At 38.0% G+C, this 15,154-nt stretch overlaps 1 protein-coding gene across 12 annotated transcripts in view; it reads right to left on the bottom strand.

The window, feature by feature from the left end:
- Positions 1–15,154, bottom strand: part of R3hdm2 (R3H domain containing 2) — a 122,251-nt gene that overhangs the window by 25,988 nt on the left and 81,109 nt on the right. For 4 of the 12 annotated variants that reach the window (XM_010644620.3, XM_010644621.3, XM_010644619.3 and 1 more), the window contains exons 4-12: positions 13,569–13,655; positions 12,787–12,913; positions 12,329–12,407; positions 11,617–11,676; positions 10,924–11,064; positions 10,055–10,163; positions 7,326–7,421; positions 4,460–4,491; positions 4,297–4,350 (exon numbers count right to left, since the gene is read on the bottom strand). In XM_010644620.3, the coding sequence (XP_010642922.1) occupies positions 4,297–4,350; positions 4,460–4,491; positions 7,326–7,421; positions 10,055–10,163; positions 10,924–11,064; positions 11,617–11,676; positions 12,329–12,407; positions 12,787–12,913; positions 13,569–13,655 (785 nt within the window). The remainder of the gene's footprint in view (positions 1–4,296; positions 4,351–4,459; positions 4,492–7,325; positions 7,422–10,054; positions 10,164–10,923; positions 11,065–11,616; positions 11,677–12,328; positions 12,408–12,786; positions 12,914–13,568; positions 13,656–15,154) is intronic. The other 8 variants (XM_033763720.1, XM_033763725.1, XM_033763719.1 and 5 more) reach the window with 4 other exon arrangements.

Raw genomic sequence — 15,154 nt, forward strand, 5'->3', positions numbered from 1 at the left:
GGGGTAAAAAAAAAAAAAAAAAAAAAAAGAGTATAGTAGACAGTCTGGTAATAAGGAGTTGACTCCACCTGTTATGTGGAAATTCCATGTTGGTATCTGGGAACAATTGGGTCTAGAGTTTCTAAGGGCTTAAGTCTTCAGCAATATCTAGTAAATATGCACTCAGGACTCAAGAGTGGCAATGGGCCTAAATGCCTCTGTACAATATGTTCCTGACTTAGGAACATTCGAGTTGTGAACTTTCACTAGTGTACTAAGACTCACTCTGTTGGGTTATGAATGAAACCAACTTTAAACAATTCTCTGGGAATCGAACTTAAGTTGGGGATTTACTGTATTGATAATCCCACTAGAGAAGGCACAAAACTGGTGAGAAAAGGGGTTTTATCTTGCTCCGAAACGTCACAGCTGTCCTGATTTTATAATCACTATCTGTATTATAAACAGCAGCATGTGTCAAGATAGGCAAGACTGTCTTATTCAGCTCCTACTGATTCTTTTTGCTTTTTTTTTTCTTGGTACTGGGTATTGAACTCAGAACCTTGCACTTGCCAGGCGGGCACAGCACCATTGAGCTACGTCCCTGGCTCTGCCCCTATTGATTCTTAATGAGAAGCCAAGAAGCAGAAATTTTTTCACATATCCACCCCCGTAACTACTGAACTCAGGAAACCAAATGGCAACAATTATAAAGATTTGGTTTGCTTATTTATTTTGGTTTTAGGAGACAGGGTCTGGCATGGAACCCAGTATGTAGCTTAGGCTGGGCTCAAACTAACTATGATCCTGTCACATCAGCCATCATGCCCAGCTTAACAACTACCAATTATTTCAGTATGTATACTATGCAGCAATTAGGCAAAAATCTTAGTAGCTTGGATGCTCTCCTTTTCACCACCATCTCACCAAAAACAAATAGAAAACCTTATTCCAATTGTCTTAGTTCTAAAGGGATTAAACTCAGAGCTAGTCTAATAAAGGGTTTTTGTGGTTGTTGTTTATTTGTTTGTTTTTGTTTTTTGAGACAAGGTCTTGCTATGTAGTTCAGATAGTCCACAGTGGCCTTGAACTCACACAGTGATTCTCCTGCCTCAGCCTCCTGAGTTCTGGGATTACAGGTATACACCACCATGTCCAAGAGTAAAGGTATTTTCTTAAGAGGTAAATAAAGAAAGCATCTTGTTTTACTAGAAGACCTACTTCAAAGGCACTGTAGGAAAAAGGGGCACTTGCTAGGGTCACTTTTTCAATTTTTACTAACCAAGCCAACCATGAGGTGCTAAGAGCACAACTGGTTAGGAATGTGGTAACTCTCTACCACCCCAAGGAAATATATAAAGAATATCAGTGCTTCTTTCTGTATAGTTAAAATAGGGGATTGCAAAGTTTTCCTGTTTCCCTCAAACTACAACCCTTTCTCTTGAAAGAGCAACAGCAAAATGGGAAACAACAAAAGAGAAATAAATTAGGGGTATTCTAGGAACAGAACCAGGCCCGAAGTGAGAGCCAATAGCTCTGTCTCAATGGACAAAGGCCAGTCTACTGAGAGTGCAATAAAAATGCGTGTATATCTGGGATATCTGTTACTACAGAGTAGTAACAGATGAGGGCTATTTATTTAGATATTAGAGTTTGAACTTTGCAAGACAAACTAATGGCCTTTCCCACCTAAACCAAATATTTTTCTATATATTAGAGCAATCCTGTCATTTATTTTTCTTTTGCTCTCAGAGGTAGACAATGAATAAGGCAATTTCAAACCAAATACCCTGGGAAGCTATGCCCAAATGGCAGTACTTTTATACTCATCTAGTTACCCCAAGACAGTGATGGCCAGATGCTCAAAATGTGGATTGCCTGATGATATTCTGACTAACCTGGATCAGTGCACTACTTGAGAGTCAGAATCTAAGTTTTATCAAGAAAGAGATCAGTTTCTCTCTCTACAAATAAACTTAATTCCCAGTCATTTGTCTTTCATGTCACTAAAAATACGGCAATTAGGGATGGTCAACTAGATTCAATTCTGAGCACCAGACTGGGTTGCGTATATGTTAAAGGTAGGGGTAAAGGATAAAGAACATTCAAATCTCATATTCCTGTAAAATCAGAGTTCAGTTTTTAAAGTATATATATTTTTTGGTACCAGGGATCAAAACTTGGGACACCTTGAGCTTGCAAGGGAAGTGGCAGAACCACTGAGCTAAGTCCCTGGCTTTTACAACTATATTTAATGTTGGTGAAAAGTCTAGTAAGTTGGAGCTGAGGAGTGGACAAGGAGATCTGTGGAAGGGGTGCCAATAAATAGCTATAAATCTCACTGTGGCTTATCAATGGAGTAGTTTTTGTTTGTTTGTTTGTTTGTTTGTTTTTTGGCTACCAGGGATCAAACTCAGGAAATTATCATAGTTATTTCCAGCATGATGATGGAATGTGGTATATCAGTGTTCACAAACATAAACTAAAACAGAAAAGTATGAAGCTTTAAGAGAAGATCAGCTTCTAGAGTTCTGAGCTAGCATCCAAAGAGGGGAAGAAGTTATCCCCTTAAAAGTCTGTGATGCTACATTTTAGATGATGTAGCTCTGTAACCAAATTTCAGTTTGAAAAGCAGCTGCTTAAAGGAGATCTGGAGAGGTAAGGGCTGCACTTGCTCACCAGATTTTCAAGCTATTATCTGTACAGTTTGATGTAGACTGATGCTCCACAAAAGAAGGGCATAATTCTTAGCAGTGAATGTGAATTAGGGCTCCAAATAGAACACTACTTAGGAAAGGAGTGATGCTTGCAGAAAGCCAGTGTGGTACAATAAAAAGAACACTGGACAAAGAATCAGCCTCAGTTTTACTAACAGCCATGTAAACTTGGGCTAGCTATTTATCTCTTCTTTTGTTTTCCTAGATGTAAACCAGCTGAACAAATCAGGATGTTGAGAGAACTGAATTAGATAATGCATACTTTGGCAATCATACAGTACCATGAAGGAATGTGTTTAAAACTCTTTTTTTTTTTTTTTTATCACTGTATAGGCATTTAGGATGAACTATGACCCTGAAGTGTAGAACTATAGACCATAGTTTTTTTGTTTTCAAATGTGGGGATTTTATCTATCTTTCCTACCACTAACAATGCAAAGTATTCCCTGCCTGGGACTTTCAGATGGGCCTCAGGTTGGGATAGTCTAGGAAAAAAAAAGAGTTCAGGAAGATGGAAATCCTCCATTATAAGAATGAGAAATCTCTAATGAAAGAGAAAAAAATAAGAAATCTCACTACCTCAATTTCTACATAGTTTGACTAGATTTAAAAAGGACAATAGAGAAGGAACAACTGAAGTACTAGGAATGAGATCTCTAGTCAAATAGTCCCTCAAGCTTGGGATTAAAAAACTGAAAAAACAACCAGAAAAGGTTATTCCCTAATTATAGTGTTAAACACTCAAGATCTTTGTATTCTGTATTCTATAGTTTTCCTGTTGATAAACTGGGAAGAATATATGTAATATGAGTTGGTACTAGTATAGAAAAGTAAAGTAGTGCTTCTCTCACATCCGCCTTGTACAATCCTTTGGAATGGGACTGAGAGACTAAATGAGAGGGAAAATCCTTATGATTGCTTTGGGGGAAAACAGAGGATATTATGCATTGGGAAGGTTAATAAGGTAAGCAGCACTTTCTGCCAACATTAAAAGGAAGTAATGGACGATCATAAAAAGGACACATTCTAAGTCCATTCCCAGGCAAATGGCTCCTTTAAGTTCTTTCTAAGGTCATCTTATACATTACATTTTAAAAAGAAAACTACACAGAAGGGTTTACATGTGTATACACATTATTATATCCCAAAGATATAAAGCATTTCTTGTGCTGGGTGAAGGCTAAGCTTTCCATATCTTTCCAGAGTCTCAGAAAAAGAAGCCAGAAGATACACATTCTCTTACCTTAAACACACACACACACACACACACACGCACGCACAAGCGTGCGTGTGTGTTTGAATTTTTTTAAAATGCCCAAATTGCAGCAAACTTCTGGGAGGGAGCAGAAACTATCCTAGACAAACCTATTTGGTCCTCTTTACCATTTATTTATGATTCCAAGTGTAATCAACAACAACAAAAATAAAGTAATTAAGCAGGAGTCATTTTTTTTTAAATGGGGAAAAATATTCAGTGTTGCAAAATCCACAAATTTAATTGTTCCACAAGCAGCCATGCATGGAGCAAACCCACTCTGCCGAGAAGATTACAGCAAAACAAAATAAAAATAAGAGAGAGATATAGATCACACAAAGGTACCTAAAAATCTGCCTTCTCTTGTGAGAGCTAGAAGAAAAGGCTTCTTTGGAGAGTCTGTTGGTTAACATCCAAAAAAAGAAAAAAAAAAGCATCATTACAGGATCATATTAACCTCACTGACAAAGCTCAATGAGAAGCAGGGAACATGCTAAATGGTACTAACCTGATGTCATTTAGATATCCGTTCTGGCCAGTCTAGGTAAGGGGGAGAAAATGGAAAATAACTTATAAGAAAACAGCATGGCATAACAGAAAAGGAAATCCGTGATGCTATGAATACCCAAGGTCCTCAAACCAGGACTCACCCCACCAATAGGGAAAAGGAACAGGGACAAGATAACCCACACCCAAGCACCCAATCTGACTTCTCACCTTTAATGGGAAAGAGCATTCATAATTTTTAGCCTTCCCACAATGTTTAAAAAAGAGATAAAAAAAGGAGTATGGAAAGTAGGAAGAGAAAAGTTATTAACCTAATTATTAGTTCCTCATTAACTCTAAATTTATTGATTTAAATTTATTTTAGGAATAAGCCAAACTTAGTAATTGATGTATTTGGTCCTAGAGGGTGTGTTCAAAGGAGAGAAAAAAGGAGACTCATGAGAGAGAAATTTCACTTTCTGGAAACAAACCTCAATGGCTATTCCCTTTTTGTCCTCTGCACTGGCCAAAATGAAGGATATTGTGACCTGAGACCCAAGGTGGGTAGGTACTGGGGAAGCAAGTACTTTTTAGAACCTAAAAAAATGAGAAAATTAAAAGACTGAAATATTCTTTCTAGGGATCATTTTCTGACAAAGCCACCAAGCTGAATGAAGTGAGCATTTAGTGGACTCCCAAGCCTTAGAAAAGGTACCAAGGGTGTCCAACTGCTGGGCAGAGTGGGTTCCACACAGAGCAGAACCTATTTGGGCAGCTTTCCCGACACACAACTCAGGCTCCAGGGAAGGCTGCTGCAGCAGCATTTCCATCCGAACACCCTTCTTGCCACCTCCCTTTCTTTCAGCCTGCCTCTTGCTCCCTTACCCCCACTGCAATCTACAATTTCACCCTTAATCACTCCTTCTGACTGGCCAGGCTCCTCTCCACGTGAAATCTTTGGCGGATGGCAGGCTTTGGCCATTTATTCTTATCTAGATCTTTTAAGATTCCTGAGGCCTCTACCATGGCAAGATCTAGGAAGTGCTGAAATGAAAGTGATAAATCCATAAGGATTTAACAAAGAATGCATATATTAGTAGAGGCTTGAGAGACCAGAAATCAGGAGGAAAAAAGGAGAGAAGAGCTAAATTTGCCCTTGTTATGGCTGTAGGTAGAAATTTTCTATTGTTGCTGATACCAAGTCCCAGTATACTATTATAAGTTCCCTATGATTCAGAACATCTGTGGCTTTGCTAAGGGATGGTATAGCACAGTAGTCATTTCCCATGTGTCAGCAAAGCAGAGGAGAGTATCAAAGACAGTTAGCTAGGCTATGTTGTCATTGGGTCTTCTTCATCTGAAAAGCCCAGAACAAAGCAAGCTATCAAGAGGCGGTTTACATTCTAGATAAGAACATGGACTCTGGAGCCAGATCACCTAAACTCAAACACAGCTCTTTTGCTATCTAGTAATGTGACCTTATGTATTTACTGAACCCCCTTGTGCCTATTTCTCATTTATAAAGTGGGGAAAATAATCTAACTTACTTCATAGGCCTAGTGTGAGAATTACATAAGTTAACCTACATAAAGGGCTAAGAATGCCTAAAAGATAATAAGCACTATATAAGTGGTTGCTATTATTATCCATCAATCTTCTCTGTCCACATTTAAGAGTCATCACTGGCTACAACCCAGTGATGTACAAATGACATCTCTCCTCTTGTTCCACCCAACAGGTTTGCAGGTAAAGGCAGAAAACTCTCTCTGAGCTATTCTGACTCAGAATGGAAGTCTATGAAACAGGAGGTAAGAAGACTGTTTCTCTTTGGACTTTTAGCCAGAAAGCTTGCAGTGTATCAGACCCCAGTGAGGATCCTTAAGAGCCACCTGGTTTTCTTGAGACAATGCAGCAAGTACACAGGAGTCCAGTTTTCTTTTGGAGACAATATGTTATTTTTTCTTTGTTCTTATTGAAAAAGAGTGGAAGAATGGGAAGAGGGTAGTGTCCACCTATGTGTATTGATTTACATTTTCTTTGTTGCTAATCTGACTGTGAGATGGTGTTGTTATCTGGATCCTACATTTTCTAGAGATCTATTCATCTCTTGAACCCATTCCCCTTCCTGAATTTATACTAAACTTCTCTTCAACTGGTAGGCAAAGTTATTCAGATACAGGGGCACCAAGTATATTTAATATGGTCTGCTATTAAGGATAAAGTTGCCTAAATTAATTCATATTGCCCTCTGGATCATGGAGCAAGTCCTGTTCTAGGAGGCAAAGTAAGAAATATAGGAAGGCGACTTCCCATTTATTTAGTGACTAGAGGGAAGTAGGAGTACCCTCTGTGCATGTGGAATGTGGTGCCTGCAGAAGATGCATGTTAGAACAGCACTGTAACAATCACCAGCATATCCGAAAAATGAAACTAGTCAAACAAGATGAATGGATATAAGCCCTGTATGGATCCCAAGTCTTCCACTTAGAAGCAAAAATGCCTAAAATGAATAGTGGGAGTGTAAGAGGGTGAGCGGGAGGAGGGTTTGACAGACAAGATTCAAGGCCCTTCCATCAGCCCTGCTAAAACCATTTCTATTTTTAGTCTATCATGTTTACCAAATTCAGCCACTTCAAGTTTTAGTTCTCTTTATGTGCCATACAGCAGAATGTATTATAATAAAAATAAAACTGTAGCTTCTCAAAAAGCCACATTCAATTTTAGAGACCAAATCTGGGATTGGCTGACGTTGGCTAAAAAGAAAAAAAAGAACAAAAAACAAAACAAAAAAAACCCCAATAACATTTATGGAGGGTTCATTCCATTCACAGTTCCAAAGATTTAGAGCTAAAAGCTATGGGCTGACAACTCTCAGAAGCTACACTTACCTCTCGGGCAAATATTCTCTCTCGGACCCTTTGATATTCCTCCTCTCTCTCTTCTATTGACTTGCTCCTCCTTCCATCCTGCAATGGAACTCTGATCTAGATCGATGAGCAGAATTAAGCTAGTTAAGTTCTCCTCGTACTGCAAGCTCACTGCACACCAGCAAGGAAGAGAAACCGGGAAAGTTTATAGTTGCCATCAAAAAAAATGAAAAAAAAAAAAAAGAAATAAAATTTCCAGTCCTGGACAGACTTCACTGGGTACATCTGACCATGCAGTTTGGGAGAGCAGGTTTTCTAGATGGTTGAGGACTCTCCATCTCCCCACCCTCCCAGAATCAAGAATAATAACTATTTATAAGGACTGGGTTGCTTCCCTATAATAATCAGGTACTGTCTCTAGTCAGTAAGGATCAAGAAAACAGCCCTAGGAAAATAAACATTGTTTTAGGAAAAGCAAGGGATAGCAGGAAGCTAGAGAGGGAGAAGACATAGATGTTTACTAGAGAGCTGAATGTAGAGGAGAAGGTTTACAATTTAGCACATACCTGACATTATCCCTTCTTTAGTCACTAATGCCATAGCCTGACAACCCAAGTCACACACAGCTTAGCAACGGGGGCCTTGGAGATGAAATCCCAAAGGCGAAGCTAAACTCAAAGACTTGACATTTTTTCTCAATTACAGTAAGTTAGAGCAACAAAGAGAGAGAAATTATAGAAATAAAGAGAACAGAGCAACACAAAGAACAGAAGAGAAAAAAAAAGACAGAATAGAAAGATGGGCAGAGACAGGAACAGATAAATGAGGTATAATGAGACAGAAAAAGAAAAGAAGGAAAAAGAGTAGAGAACTTTATGTTCTCTGACAAATGCAGTGAGGTGACTAGCAGGGATGTCTAGGCAGATTACCACTGTGGGGAGCATCATCTAATTCTCCATTATTGTCTTTTCCTCTCCTGGTCTGCCATTTATGAACACTGTCCTGGGAGGGTATAATAGAGGACCATTTTCCATACTGCTTGTGAAGACAAGAAACTGAGAAAGAACTCATTGAATGCCACCAGGATACAGGTACTCTGTATCCAGAGGCTTTGAAAGCTTCAGATGAACTGACCAAGAAGACTGCTACTCTAACTAGGCTGATGCTCCCGATCTTCATCAGTCTCCGAAAGCAGTCAAAAATACCAGGAGTCTCTTCTTTGAACAGATTCTATTCTCACTCTCCTTACGAACCTACATTCTACCAACTGTCCTACAAATTACATTCTAAGAAGACACAGGACCTTAAGGAACTCTACTGTCTTTAGCAGCTAGCACTGGTAAACCAATGGCAGAGTGGTAAGAGCATAACAGGCTGTGAGGTCAGATAGACTCTCAGCTCTGTCCTAGAAATACAACTTCAGGCAAATAACTTAACATCCCTTAGCCTCAGTTTTCTTATGTGTAAATTAGGGCCAGTAACACACGTTTAGAACAGAGCCTAGTTCAGTAAAAAACAATAAAAAAGCAATATTATGCTTATTATTAATATCTGACAAAGTACAGAGTCTACCCTATTTATGGACCAAGCCTGAAGCTGAGTGATGAAAAGTTCACAAGGACAGATCCCACTCTGCCCAATGTGCCTCTAGGCCTGAATAATTTCTGATCCACAGAAAAGGGGTTTTGGGAAAATGGAGAAAAGGGCACCAGGATGGAAAGGCTCTTTTTTTTTTTTTTTTTTTTTTTTTAATTTTGTCTTTTTGTAAGTTTCTTTGTTTTTCATCAGACCCAGCGTGTTTGTCTCTATTTGATAATGTCATTTTCCTCAAAAGGACTTCCTCTAATATTCAAATAACAAGCAAAAAAGGCCCTGTTCTCAAGACCATACCAATTCCCAAGAAAACTAATTTTGATGCTAAAAGTAGGGGATTATTACAGTTACAAATAGTTTGCAAGACTCATATTGGCTCTACCCAGCCACACTCTTCAAACCCCTTTGGAGGCCAAGCAGAGTCAGACTGTAAACAATTTACTTAACTAGGAAAACTAACCCCTAAACAATCACTATCTAAAGAGTGGGCCAGGGACCAGCCCATAAATGAAGGGATAAGACCAGTTATTCATTTCTTATTCCTCCAGGAGTTTATATTAAAGGGCACACTGCCCAAGGTTCCCAGCATCAAAAGTTAAATTAACACACTCACCTTGGTGGAACGAGTTGGGAAAAGATTAAGGAGTTTGCAAAAAGGGATCAGAGATATCTTTTTAACTGGTTTAATTAGACTACATCATTGAGGGTTCTAAGCTAGCTCTGAGCTAGGATAAGAATGGAAGTGGGATAAAGTAACTTTTGGTGGTTCCAGAAAGAATCCCTAACAATTAAAGAAAAAAAAAAAAAAAAAAAAAAAAGAATGAAACTATCAGCTGGATTCAGAATGAGGCACACGGGGAACCCTATTTTGTCTAAAATGATATAGAGTTAGAAGTCAGTAGTAGACCCAAGGAATTCTAGGCCAAATGAGATCACCCAGCAAACCTCAGCACCATGTCTCTCTGAGGCTGAGAGGGTGGCATCCAGCTCAATTAGTATAAGTCAGTCCTCAATATTAAGCCAAAGCCAATCAATATAACTCATAAATTTTTTCATTCTAAGATGGTATGAGTTTTCTCCATCCGACAAAACTTCTCCCTTCCCAGTTTCTCTTACTGCAGTCTCTCTCTATAGGCCCACCCTTTTCCATTCTTCACCTGGTTATCATCTCGGTCCATACTGGCATCATCTCTCTTGAGAATGAATCTCTGTTGGAATTCTGTATTCTTCTCATCCTTTATATGTTCTGAGAATCTCTGTTCAGGGCTGAGATTTGGAAAGACATGTGACAGGAAGGGAGGAAAAAAACCTTCTTGTTAGGAATGAGATTCCCTAGGTAGAGATCTCTTAAATTGCTTTTTTGGTACCAGGGATTGAACTCAGGTCCTTGAGCTTGCGAGGTAAGTGCCAGAACCACTGAGCTAAATCCCCAGCTGGATCTCTTAAATTGTATGACTCTGCACATGCCTGTAACCCAGGACTCAGGAAACTGAGGCAGGAAGATTGCTATGAGCTCGAGGCCAGTCTGATCTACACAGTGAGTTCAAGGCTAGCCTGAACTATACATTGAGACCCTGTCTCAAAAAACCAAAAAGACAACAAACAAACAAAATTGTATGACTCCTATTCAGGGATTTCTAGAATAAAAAGTCACAGTAAGTTTTAATGAAATCTTGTAGGTTTTTTTTTTTTTTAAAAAACATGCTGCTCATTCATTTTGTTGCATGGGCAAAAAAATGATTAACTGAATCAGGATCTCCCATAAGTGGAAGGTACTATTCTTTATGCATCTAAAACTTTTTTTTCAAGTTGTATCTGTCCTATAAGTGAAGGTGAAGGGAGGCTAGGGCCAGTCTTCACAAAATATCAGTGCCTCTAGAATCTGTCTCTAAATCTTACAAAAAATAAGAATTAGTGATACAACCTCATTTCCTCCCCAAGAAAAGATATCTTGATTCTATACCTTCCTTTTCACCCTAATAGAGTATCCCCAGAAATCCTCCCAATCCATGGTTTTCTCCCTTACATTCTTGTGTTGCTGGTCTTGTTGATGATGACAGCTTTCCCAGTTTGATCAACATTGTGGTCCATTCCAAAATAGGCAGCTACCCGGTGTAATAGCATCCGGTGATATGAGGTCATCTGAGGAAACTTCTTGAACTGGTTACTGAAGGGAAACCCAGGGGGAAAAATGAAATAAGACAAATGACAGCAATAATGATCAACTGTTAATTTTTCTTACCAGGGTCTAAAGTGGAGATTTTCTTAGGAGAAAGAAACATTTTTAAGGAAAATAGATATTTACTCAGTAGGAAACAAAAAGGTTTCTCTCAGTATTTGACAGATTACCCTTATCCTCTATTTTCATTAAGACTAGTTCTTAAGGCCTCAGTCCCACCCATCTGGATGCTTGACAAGGGAAAAAAAAAAAAAAAGGAGAAATTTAAGGATAGTAAAATCTGGGAAAAGGCAGAGTTGCTGAAAAAATATAAATTCTTTTCAACTCAAGTCTATATAATAGATTTAAAACCTTACTTTATTTTCACAGATATAATTTTTAAACCCAGTCTGATTGCTTCTCCCTAACTCCTTTGTTCCCTCATGACTGCTTTAAAATTCTCATACTGAGGGAAAGATAAAATGGATATCCTCAATCGTACCTAAATTTCTTTCCAGTGCCCCTTCCCACCTCTAAGCGTATTTTATACAAGTAACTTACTTGTTGTCATTAATAAATTCCAGAATCTCCTGTTCTAATTTTAGCAGCATCATTCTGTCCCTGTTTAAAAAAAGATTAAAACAAAACAAAACACAGCCCTCCCATAGACATTGAAAGCAGATATTATAAATACAACTTATGCATACAGAAGCTAAAGGGAGAGATATAGCCACACTTCAATAATGGACAGTAATGCAGAGGCTACAGGGCCTCACTAGCCTGTCCTATGGTATTTTTTAAAAAGAAAAATAACCCAATTATATATTTTTAAACCCCTCCTAATCATATACTTTGGTATTCACTTCAATAATCTGTTAGTAGCATAGTCATATAAACACATACTTTGTACTTAAAAATTGAATCAATATTTATACCTTATCTTGTTATTCACAGAATTTTAGAGTAATTCTGTTTATGTACAAGTAAATTGTTTTTATTTTCTTCTGTGCCTCCCAAATCTTCATATTTCTTTTTCTCTGACACAAGAGAAATTCTTCTTCCACATTTTTTTTCTCAATTCTTTCAAAAGCAGAAACCTCAATGTGAGGGTCTTCTGAATCTCTCACATAATATAAAATTATGCTTCAGAAAGATTAGGGGAGGGGATGAACAGCCTAGATTCTAATAATGTAAAATAATGGGAAGCTGCTTGGCCTCTTGGAATCCCATTGGCTGCTATCCCCTTTCCCTGCTACATCAATCATATTATTACCTTGGGTTCTTTTTCAGTGTATTTACAAGAAATTCATGTAGATCTATTCCTGTGGAGTCCGTATATTCTTGGCTGGAGTCTAGAACCAGCAAAAAAAAAAAAATTTAAAATAAGTGGAAAAAAAATTCTTTTTTTGTTATTTTTTGAGATGGAGTCTCACTGTGTAGTTGAGGCTGACCTGGAACTCACTATGTAGCCCAGGCTGGTCTCGAACTCACAGCGATCCTCCTGCCTCAGCCTCCTCAATGCTGGGATTACCTGTGTGTGTCACCACTCTCAGCTTGAAATTCTTGTATCGTAACTAATCCCAAGCCAAAGCCCACAATCTTATCAGGGAAGAGGAGAACAGAAATGTAGAAGCAAACCTCAGGCCAGCAAGTACCAGGTTTCAGGATGAAAAGTAAAGAGTGATACAGATCCAGGCACTAAGACAAATGAGTGATGGGAAAAGCCCTCACCTCTGGACAGCATCTTCCTTGGGGCCTTATCTTTGCTTTTGTCCTTGTCTTCCTTTTCGGAGACATCTTTTATGGACTTTTCTTCCTCTTTGTCAGAGGGGCAGCTGATGTGCAACTGAATTATATCCTTAAACAAAAGGAAAAAATATAATCAAAGAGGAAAAAAAATTTTAACTTCTTTACTTCCTTGGAATCTCAATGGAAACAAATCTTGAAGTAGCAGCTCTATTTATAGAAGAGTGCATATTGTTAATTAAATTGTTTTAACTTATGGTCCACTCTAAGAGAGACCAAGCTTTTCTTCTAGCAGTCACAATTTACTACATGAAGAGCTCAAGTTACAATGAATGTTCCTGGCATAAGAATTGAAGGATAATGATTCTAATTATTAGAGAGGAAGGGTGTGCATGGGAAAATAGGGTCAGCCCTGGAATCTCCTTGTCTATATTATCCTGTGTCATCAAGATATGAAGATGACTTATACTTCATGTTCTTACCATACTCTGCCTTACTGCAACAGCTTTTGTTTTAAAGTATCCTCTTCCTTGATTTCCAAGCCTGACGATGATGTTGTGATTGTTACCCTATACTTCACCAAATACTTGTATGCTCAAATGCTACACTTGCTGGGTATGATAGTGCATGCCTGTAACCCCAGCACTTGAGAGGCTGAGGCAGGAGGATTGCCATGAGTTCGTGGGCAGTCTGGACTACGTAGCAAGAACCTGTTTAAAAACAAAAACAACAACAACAAACTACACTTACTGTTGTAAATGACCCACCTGGGCTTCTAGTGGCCCATCAGCAAATGGAGTAGAGGACTCCTCACATACTGCCAGACTGCGTACTAACTTCAGCTTGGAATTAGACTGAAAAAGACAAACATCCATACATTTCATTAGGGAACATTTAGAGAACATCCTCGTTGGATTTGTTAGTTGCTATTTCTATTAAATAGGGGTTTTATTTTCATTTTTCCAAATAGATCTCACTTGCCAATTTCTATTTCATTCAAAAGGTAATTCTGCATTGCTTACAACAGTAGATATAAAAGCAAAATGACTACCTGGACAGATGGTAGGAAAGCCAATTCACTCAAGACTTCTTTTCTTTTTCGCCCAGTGCTCCAATTCTAGACTTAAAATTTTAATGCAGATATACAGTAGCACAGCATTACAGAAAATCACTGGACTTGAAAGCCAGAAGTCCCACCTTCAACTCCTAGTTTTGTACATATAAGCTGTAAAGTAAATTATTTAACTTCTCTAAACTAGTCTCCAGTTATTTTCCTCCATAAAGTTGAGAACATACAAATACCTAAAAGGTTTAGAGTATTAAATGATATAAAGTCTACAACACACATATCATTAAATAGTGCTTAGCACAGATAGACAATAAATACTAAATGACTGTAAATCCAAGGTAGAAAGGGTATGGAAAGAAACAACTAAGAAAAGTAGACAAAGACAAGGAAAACTTTATAATACTTGAGATTTAATGCAATAAAAAGTTAATCTACTTGCTTTACTTCTCCTGGCTATCTCAAAAAAATCTAAAATTCACTATGCAAATTACTGCATTACTATCCCCCAAAGTAAAAAATTATACAGTGACATTAGAATTTACCTATAAACATTTATTGCGACTCCTTACAATAAAACTAAGACACACAGTGAATACAAAAGCACAAATCAGGGCTGGGGATGTAACTTAGTGGCAGAGCACTTGTCCAACATGCAAGGGGCCCTAAGTTCCATTCCCAGTGCTGCCAAAAACAGAAGTATGTGGATATGTTATTTATTTGTTTGTTTGTTTATTTATTTTTAATATACTGAAGTTTATTATTGAGTGTCATCAGATCTTCTGTTTGTGTATACTTTAGAGTAGTATAAGAAAAGAATTCATGAGTCTGAAGAAATAACTTCAAGCCTAATTCTACTACTAACTACTCAATGTTCTTTGTAAAGTCTACTCAATTTCTCTGGCCTAAATTTCCTCATTGCAAAATCAGGATAGTAAGTGGGTTATCTATCTTTAAAAGTTTGGTAGTACAGAAAATAGCAGTGAGCACCCTGTATTCTGAACTTTAACATCAAGGCCATTATCGTATGTTAAACCATCTGAGGCAAAACACAGAACCAGTTTATTATATCTCTCAGCCTTCTTTATTTAAAAAAAAATTGGGGGGTACTGGGGATTGAACTCGGAACCTTGTGTTTGAGAGGCAGGTGGTGGACCACTGAGGTAAATCCCCAGCCCTCAGCTTTCTTTAAGTCCAAGCCACCAACTAGGTGGCTACTCCCAAATTCTATCATTAATTTTCTAAGGAAAGGAAGTGATAATTCTTTTTCTTTTTTTTTTTTTTTTT

This window comes from Fukomys damarensis, unplaced genomic scaffold (genome assembly GCF_012274545.1).
Source record: "Fukomys damarensis isolate Sample0158 unplaced genomic scaffold, DMR_v1.0_HiC HiC_scaffold_15, whole genome shotgun sequence".
In the NCBI taxonomy this organism is placed as follows: Eukaryota; Metazoa; Chordata; class Mammalia; order Rodentia; family Bathyergidae; genus Fukomys; species Fukomys damarensis.